At 43.1% G+C, this 9,512-nt stretch overlaps 1 protein-coding gene across 1 annotated transcript; it reads right to left on the reverse strand.

The window, feature by feature from the left end:
- Positions 1–3,802: 3,802 nt before the first annotated feature.
- On the reverse strand, positions 3,803–8,278 carry LOC145238793 (uncharacterized). The gene is made up of 3 exons (XM_080102058.1): positions 6,925–8,278; positions 5,937–6,056; positions 3,803–4,430 (listed from the first exon to the last, which is right to left on the reverse strand). The coding sequence occupies exons 1-2, from the start codon at positions 7,778–7,780 to the stop codon at positions 5,938–5,940; spliced, it is 975 nt and encodes a 324-aa protein (XP_079958184.1). The 5' UTR covers positions 7,781–8,278; the 3' UTR covers positions 3,803–4,430; position 5,937.
- Between the last annotated feature and the right edge of the window lie 1,234 nt (positions 8,279–9,512).

A 9,512-nucleotide genomic window follows, 5' to 3' on the forward strand; every position in this document is an offset into this window, starting at 1 on the left:
TGGATTGAAATGACATTTGAAATTTTGCGACGGGTGTGGGTATTGCGGATTATTGAATCCATCGAGGCATAATTCTGAACACAACCGTGTAATCACGTTTTAAATCTCCTTTGGATCGAATCTGAGTCAATTAAAGGATAGTTTGATACAACATACACAATCCCGCCGTTTCAAAGATGGATTTTCTTGAAGTATTGGCACGTAATCACGTAAATGAAGATATTTTGGTAAATGCCTGGTGTTCATTTCAATGTGCGACAGAAATTTTATCACATCACAACCTTTACATCACAAAATCACCCTAAAGATTGCCAAGCTATAAAAAACTGGGCAGTGTCAAAGGGTAGTAATTTAAGGTATTACACGTGCTAACTGTTCCACTCCAAACATGATATCCAACATGCTTACAACAAGTGGTTAGGGACTAAAACCTAACGTTGGTTCGAAAACAATCTACCGAAATTGAACTTGTTTCAAAGTAACAGAAAAAGTCAGTCGATATTTTTTAATTCCTTCGTTTTATTAAAGGCAACAAAACGAATATTTATTAAGTCTTTGTTAAACTATATCATTTTGTACTATAGGATTTTACTGCGGTTATTTTATTTGCTTGGAAACAGTACTTCTAATTCCGATTGTTTAGATGTTCACCTAACAGCACGTGCAGTGCCGACATAAGATGTGTCGCAAATTTGAATGAAATCGTTCATTTAAACCGCTTTCGCTGTAACAATCAAAATAAGGGGCAGGTGGATGTCGTGTTTGTTGGTTCAATCGATGGTACTGGATCATTAAATTGAGCGGATTAGTTTGCATACTATTCATGTCAATTGAAAGACATCGTTCGCCCGATAACAAGGCGGGATACCCAATTTTGTACACAACATAAAAACCGACACAGGCAATTGTTTGTAAATATAAAAAAGCATTTTCCAAAGCCTGTGAGATAATCACATAAAACGCTTTTTGTCCTTAATGGTATACCTCGAACCACGCACAACTCATTTGACTTTGTCAGTTCCCATAAAAACGCATCGACGTATGTTTAAGTATGTGGCACGATCCTTCCTGTGTTAAACAAGGGGCGTCTGTGCCCAGGGAAGTGGGTGTCTATGCGGTGTTTTCGTTTCACACAAGGAACGTCCGTTCCCGCGTTTATTCTACACTCAATGAGGTAACGCGAGAGTTTGCAAAATACGTTTGTTTACAGTCCCAAAACCACATCCCCTAGAGTCGTGTGTCTAACTTGTCAAACGTATTTGGAAATCTCATGATTCATAGTCTTACAAATTGTAGTTTCATTTTTTTAGCATCGGTGAAGAACATGTATGCTGCAAGAAATGCTTGTCCGAGGAAACTGACCACACCGCACGAATGGCGTTTTCGCAGGTTTGTTGGGTTGGTTTGGTGCCACACACCGCTGCTATGGACAATGCGACTTACTGGCTTCCCAATTACGGTTAGGAAAATCCGCGAAAATAGATGGACGCTGTAGTACCACAATATTGGGGTCAAATATCCCTAGTGTCAGTCTTCACTATCGCATGTTTCCCGACTGGGAAAAAACATAAGCAGAGCACTAGGTAATGCGGGACCTTTAACGTATCATGTGGTGACCATTGCTTCCTGGCCACTGCCAATTAGAATGTCCAGCAGAAATTGGATACGACCGCACGTTTGCACGCTCGCTTCAGAGAAAGATCTGCGCTCTTTGCGCCCTTCTTCTGAATAATTACCATGGTAACGTTCTTTGCTGTTTTGAAGCATTTACATCATAAGGTTTTGCTACAGGCAAAGCGAAATTGACAGCAAATAATTTTATCACCGTGCGTGCAAGTTATAATCTCGTTTGTTAGTACAAAAAATGAACCACCCAATGGTTTAATTCACTTCTCCAAACCGATTATTATATGCACATCCTGACGCTTTCTCCTGTCTTGTATGTAGAGCGGAGTGATGCTAACTCCTCTAGTAAGTAAATGGTAGCTTCCGTTGTCTGAAAATCGTGCAGCTATATTAACATCATGTATCCAAGAGCAAATCCTTTTTGAAAACTTGTTGAAACAGTTTTTTTTTTACAAAACTTTTTTGAATAACTTCATCGTACCATTTAGATAGTGTTCCAGATAAACGTAGACCGTTTGGTGGTGTTCATGTTGATTTCTGCCAAAAAAACATAATTTTGTCTGAATCATCAGCTTTGAAACAAAGACCTACATGCTAGCAAATGCAGCATTGGTTTAAATTGATAATCTTCTGGTAGAAAAATGGGTGTGGGGTTGTTACTGTTTTATTTAACTCCATGTCAGCCGAAATTAGTACTGTATTGCACAGTTATCGGTGATTGACAGCAAGATTATGAAGCGTAGCCTAAAAAGGCCATTCCGTCGAAGTACTATCGACTGAAGGCTTAATACAAATCATGCTAATATGGTCAAGGGAAATTGAGGCTTACACGCCAGTACTGCTGTTCGTTAATGAAGGTCGTCTGGAAACCAGTTAGCTCCATTAGATTATCGTCTGCTTGGGCGGCATTTTCGCTTTGATCGCAAGTTTGGCCATACTCTGTACATCGCTTGGTGTGGTTCATTTCTCGTTTCATGTGGCTGTACATTGTGGAATTTTGCCAAACAAAAAATCCTTGGCTTTGAAACTGTTTTTCTCCCGCCACGCACACGTACTGACATAACCCATTAAAGGTTGAAAATCATATGACTATAGTATTTGTTTTGAGGATTGTTATCTTTAGCAAAATCGTTAAATTTCGCTTACTAACCAATGTAAACTTGCGGGACCATAATGTTCAAAGTTGATCAACAGCGAAGTAACGTCAAGTCAAAATGCACAAGACTGGTTAAAGCGTTCATGCTTTAGCACAAGACTGATTAAAGCGTGTTGTAAATCACAACAACAAACGTTCGCCTGTTGGGTTAGTGCCAACAGACAGCGGTAACATTACTTTTCTCCTTGGGCGAAATTGTCGGCAAGGGACACTCGAAGTAGGCTGGAGAAAATATCGTTTTGCTGGCACAGAAAGGCTAGCGCTTCAGATGGCTTTAATTCTGATGAGGAAAATTTCGAGCACTTTTCAATGCGCGGCCAAACACGTTTAATAATTTCCGCAAAGCTGCCGCGTTGTCATTCTCCGACAGCTCGATAGTAACAACACTGTGCGCTGATTGGCTAGCGAGATTTCCCGCCAACGATGCACACGTGTGGCCGAGGGCTCCAAAACATCTCGGGTTTCACTCAGGCTGTTGGGATCACATTCCAGAAGGAACCCTCCCTTATGCGACAGATTCTTAAATGCGGCATTGTGACTGTTGCCTTTTGCATTGATCAGCCGCATTTTGTTCCCAGTGTAGAGCATTTGACATTAATAAATTCGTTTTAATGTAAACTTCTACACCGTAACGTATTCAGTATTTGTGCCTTCCTACGGTGCCAGATCATACATATTTAAGAGTCTCCGTTTGTCGGTTTTCATTGCTTATGGTTGGAGATCGTACCATTGCAGTAACCTGATCTTGCAGTCTTTCGTGGCTGCTGGAATGCGATCCACAGCGAGGCAAACAATCAATTATTCCTTCGCTAAAGCATACGAGTTACCTTTTCTATATTTGGTTGAAAATAGTATGTAGTACTTCAAACGCACTAAAATTGTTGAGAAAAAGTAAAGTTATTTGTGGAGATATGAGTTACTCTGACAAGCTTGGTGTCTTAAGTCACTCGAAACTGTAGTTTGGTCCTTTTTGTGACTAAATGTTAAAAACTGTCCATATTTACAGAAAACAACCAAAAATACAGTGTGTGGGCGTTTTATTTTGTGATAACATCAGCGCCAGCAACACAAAACAGAAAGTTCTAGAAGAAACAGAAACTTGAACGAAGGAGTCACACATCCACCATCTAAAATGGTGGAGCAGCCGGTGGTACGACGTATCAAGCGAACATAAATAAAGCTCCCAAAAAACATGGTGCACGAAAATAAGGTGAACTTCACAGCGGCTGTGTATATTATCCTATAGAATTCCACGAATCGCGTTTGTGCAGATAAGCAAAAGTGCCTCGGTCCGGTTGTGGACCAATGCTTTTCACTTGGCCAGCTGCCGGGCAATATGGCAACACAGTTGTCGGTACAGTCGTGTGCATCGAACGATAAATTTGAACGAGCGTCCCTGACTACAGATCGTGCAAAGATCACTGGGTGCCAGCCAAACGTGTGGTGGCAGGGGTCAAACGAAAGGCATGACAAAACGAAAAAGTAATACGAAATCGAAAATGCACAGGGTTCATTCGTAGAGGCAGTTGTCATATATGGCAGAATCGTTGTATTGGTTATGATTGGTGACATTGGCAGCTTGGTTCCGTACGGGCAGCATCAGCAGAAAGGTAAAATGATTTTTGTGTGAACGCATCCAATGGATATTCTGTAAAGATAAAAATAAAAGTTATGAGTCTGAGTGAAAGCACTACTAGCAGTCGGTTCCTCATTGTCTGTTTGTCAAACTATGATGTAATGTAGATTTAGCGTGACATCATATTTGCTTTTGTGTTTCAATAGATTGTCAACGACCCTCAAACCAGGGAGTGCCCTTGACTTGTGTAACCGCCCCCATACGTTTTTGTATCCACTTTTATGCGACCGCGGCTAAGCGTAGGGTTACGATATGCACTGGGTGGTGCGAGAGCTCGCAGCTGTGGCGGGGAGAACGATTGCAACGCAACAAAGAGCCTTGTTGGCAAACAAAGCCGACCTTTCTTGCTACAAGCGTAATACAAAGAAAATGGAAGCTGTAGTTAAGGGGGCTCGAATTTCACACTTCCGGCATAGCACGAAAATGCAAAAATTGTATATCGCAACCGGCACAGTTGCATAAGTTTCGAAGATGAAAGGCGATACATTAGCTCGATATACGGCACGTTTTTTTAGTTAGTCAGTTCACGTAGTCATCGCTTTCCCACAGGTTCGTTACGCGAAACTTGTATGCGCTACTAAAGCCACTTGAGAAGTACATGGCTACGCCATTGTGACGTAACAACCGACGCCATTATGCCAGGGCGTTCCCACGTCCCCCAACTTAAGCTGGCTCTCCTAGCGCCTACGCGGTACCCAGGTGTCGCCGTCAGGACTCGAATTCTTGGCGTTTTGTTAGGTGCGAATGGAAAGTCGTTTGTTTATTGTCGTTCTCCTCACAAAGCGCACGACTCGGAGCCTGGAGCGTAGTATTTGTATTGTTAGATTACTCCATGGCGTTTTGTTTGTGGCCCGGGCCGTAGCGTGGACATTTAAAGGCGCTTTAAACCTGCCTGGGCCTAGTGTTTACGCAAGGTAACGACGGTTGGGTGAGTACTTACGTACGACGCCGAAATCGCAATGTAACAAAGGCGGGCTACGGTGACCAGTTGTCCTACACCTGCCCTCGCTCCCCTTTCCCACGTTAGTCGGGGTATTCGAGTGAACGGATGTTCTTTCGTCGACTGATTGGAATTTGCCAAGTTCCGGTGAAAAGGAATGCTATTATCGGTTTACGAACTAGGTGTAACGAGCTGGTTTTGATTAGTTTACAACTGTATGAATTTAATTCATAACGCCCGCCCATGCCTAAATGGATTTGCTATCAGCGTTTAAACCATGTGTAATTGTCATTTCTCGTCGCCAGTAATGCAATTGACATTTGTAAAATGCATTTAACATAATCCCTAAATCCATTATTGGCCAGTACACCGCGCGTGGTCTTTGGCGGTAAGACAGTAGAATACGCAAAGATGGCCACACCGTCCACATCCCTCAATGACATTATCTTGTCACGCGTGCTGCTCTTGACATTTGCAATTCTAGGTTAAAGAGGGTTTGATTTGGCACGCGACGGCCATTACCCAATAAACATTTAGTGTCGACCGACTTTAGGTTTGTTTATTGTCTTGGTGCTCACCTTATTGCGATGCTTCAGTGGGTGTTTGTGATGAATTTGTCAATTTGCCACTGGCAGGTTTGGCCTTGTCGGATTCGGTTGCAATGGTGGAAGAACGCAATTTCTTTCGGGGCATCATTTCTGTAAATAAAAGTTGTATTGGTAAACTTCTGTGTGGAAAAGCGTTTTTTGCCCTTGTCAAAGGGTCTTGAACAGAAGCTGGTGCTGTGTTGGCACAAACAAAACCAGAGATGCCTATCTACCCACTTTCCCATGGGAGCCAGGCCGCAAAAGTTGGCAATAAACAAGTGCAAGTCGTAAACGCCGCGGGAGGTTGGCACTTGCATGCAATAAATCGCTGCGCGCGGCATGTTTGGCTCTGTGGGAAGCCGGCGCCTGCGGCGTTTCGCTGCGAGGAACATGCATTACTGCATTTCGGAAGGCCGTAAAAAACTTTTCACGTACGTTCTAACCGAGTTTTATGGAGCAAGTGCTTTCGACCACGGAGTCAAAAGTCAATCAACTACAATTTACGCAAGCGAACGTAATGTAATGGTATTGGTCACAGCTTTGAACGAACGCGTAAGCATTTATTTTTGTCGACGAAGTGAGCCATAAATATTTACAAGGTTTCACTTAAGACTAGCGATAAAAGCTTGGATTAGGTATAAGCCGAAGTACTGGCGATAGGGGCCGATTTCCCACAATGAATTATTAATAACCACTACTCATTTCCCACGCTATAGGTATAGTTCCACGTGTTTAGCACACTAGCTTTATTTTACGTGTTCGTCAAAAAGAGGTGGCATTGTCTATCATTTCCGTTTCGAACCGTATTTGTTTAATTGTCTTAGATCTATTTAATTGACAACAACGCGTCGAACAATAGACACGCGTGGCTGGTTGGAAGTTTGAACTGTTTCACAAAAAGGCCATTTAACCGTTAAATGCCACATAGTTTCAGAGATACAAATTGATCAACTAAATGTGTACATGTTTAAACATTTACCTGTAAGGGTCATTTGGACACATCCTTTGACATCTTTTCGGTGTTTGCTTTCCTCACAAGGCTTCGCAAAAAGTTGTCGCTTCGACCCCGTGGTGGCACCAGAGAGGTTGGTTTTCACAGTGGTTTGATAACCTTCGGTTTTTGTTGAATCCTGTCGCGGTGTTGTCGGCTGGACATTACACGGAGGCGGCGAAGAAACAGTGACGTCATCAGCGTGACGTAACGGCGACGCGTGCTTGGGCGATTCCACGGTGGAGCCCTTGGCTTCGGGGGTAACCTCGCAGAAGGTGGGCAAGGGCACTCTCAGGGCAGTGACAAAACGTGCAAGTGATGTATTGATGTTGCCTTCAGTGATTTTAGGTGGGCTCGCGAAACTCAGACCTCGGCAAAGACGTTTGGATGGGCCATTCTTCTTGGTGGATTTAGTTGGGCGGTTTGGACTTGCGTTTTCATCGCGGCAGGACAACGGCATTGGCGAAAGTCGTTGGCGTCGGGATTCCAAAAGCTTGCAGGTTTCCGAGTGATGTCGCCGGGGACCACGGACATAGAACTGGGGGACCGAAGCGCTGTCAAGCAGTTCCCATTCAAAGCGACGTTTTCTTGGGCTCGCTGGCACTGTCAGGCGGGGCTTCGATACTGGTTTTGCCGCAGCGGTGACCCACGCGGCGTCAAACTCCCAATCGCCAACCAGTCGTCTTTTCTCATTGTCGAGAGTTGCATTCAGCATTCTTCGGGTTTCCATTGGATCTGACCGACCGAACAGTGATTTGCACGCTTGAAATCTGGGTTTCTCGTCAGGCTGACAGATGGCATCGAATGCAGAACCGATCGATTTGTATGTTGGTGGAGGAACCATATTTGTTGCTAGCACTTGTTTTAGTAAGTCTCACAAAAAAGGTATCTGAACAAAAATGACTCACATTAGCAAACAATAACAGACAAGTCGAGACATGCACCCAGCTGCTAACAACACACACATTACACACTGACGACCTTTATCTGACTGAGAGCAAGTTAATTATTTATATAATCGACTTTTAAAAACCAAACATTGCTACCTCTAGCTCTCTATACTGCAGGTAATCAGTCTTACAGTTTAGCAAATTTGCCTCAAACCGTTTGTAGGTTAGATAATGCATGTTATAAGTAAAATAACCAATTACATTCTTCCTTACATAAAATACCCTATAATGTGAAACTTATAGCAGATAACGTAAAACACAACGACTAAGCAACTGCGACCGCCCCTTCCAGCGCTGACTTGCTTACTAAATGACCGTTTACTACGTTCAGACTTGTTCAGGTCTTGTCCGGGCGTGCCCTCGCCAACAACACGGTCGACTACGCCATTCAAATCCAACCGACGTACTACAACCGTTTGCTTCTCGAAATCCGAGCCCCTCCTCTTATTGCCCTGTGTCTCTTTTTTTCTCCATGGGTTCTCCGCCCTTCTCTTTTTTCATCATTATTGCCTTTTTCTCTAGTTTTCGCTTCTCTCTTCACCTACTCGACCAGCACCGGCGACCCGATCGCGCCACACATCTGTTCGATTCCCGCAGACAAGATTAAATCGATTTTCACGCTCAGTGCACAGCAACGAATGCGACATATGACAGCCATTGTGCGCCTGTGTACAAGTTAACTTTCATTGTTCGTTGCGTTCCACCAAAATGTACGCGTATTGGCGTACTGACTTAGCTGGAAACAGTTTTGTAGAATTTTGACAATGTTTAACTGTTGTATATGAATTAGAAATAAATATTTTCAAAAACACTACTAAAATGATACAATGGAAAACAATAAAACAATGAAAACTACCTTTACCAACCTGTAACGTACCCCACTATAAACGATAAATACAAGATTAATTGGATTTGTTAAAAAAACGGAAAATGCAACCTAAGTACATGCGTTGTGTACGAAGCCGGATTGTGGTTTTTGTGAACACCTTGTGCCCTACTTTTGTCGACAAAGCTGCTTATGATTGGCTTAGAAAAGTATACATATACTTCGACAAAAATCAATAATCTTTCCACCTATGAAAACATACTACAAGCTGTATATCGTGTCATTTTGCTACAAATGTTTATCCTAAATGCAGGGTCGTCTTTCCAAACCCGTATTTTTACCGCTGTTTGATGCTCGCGTTCCAAAGTCGCAAGCTCTCGCGACAATTCCTTTAACACATGTTCATTGTTCAGAATATGTTGTGGTCACAGTGGCACGCGTTGCATTATTCTGCTGCCAAATTGCTTTAATCGCCGGTGAAAGGCGATAATTTGCGCCCGACATACGGCGCACTCAGGGGGACAGAGCATATGTCGCAGCGGCGAACGTCAGGGCTGTCGGCTGTTGCTCTGTGACGTAACAAGCAACAGATGGCTGAACGAAAGTGCCCACTCGGGCAAAAACAACACTGACATCGCAATCGATGAAAATCGCCATTGTTCAGTGGTTTAGAACAACTGCTGTTGCACATCGGTTTATCTGCATTGTCTAATAGAAAGTAAACTTGTTGAACACGACTTCGTGACATATTGTTGCAAGCGTAAAATCGTGTGTGAAAACGTTTGTTTTGCTAATCCTTT

This window comes from Phallusia mammillata, chromosome 7 (genome assembly GCF_965637545.1).
Source record: "Phallusia mammillata chromosome 7, kaPhaMamm4.hap1.1, whole genome shotgun sequence".
In the NCBI taxonomy this organism is placed as follows: domain Eukaryota; kingdom Metazoa; phylum Chordata; class Ascidiacea; order Phlebobranchia; family Ascidiidae; genus Phallusia; species Phallusia mammillata.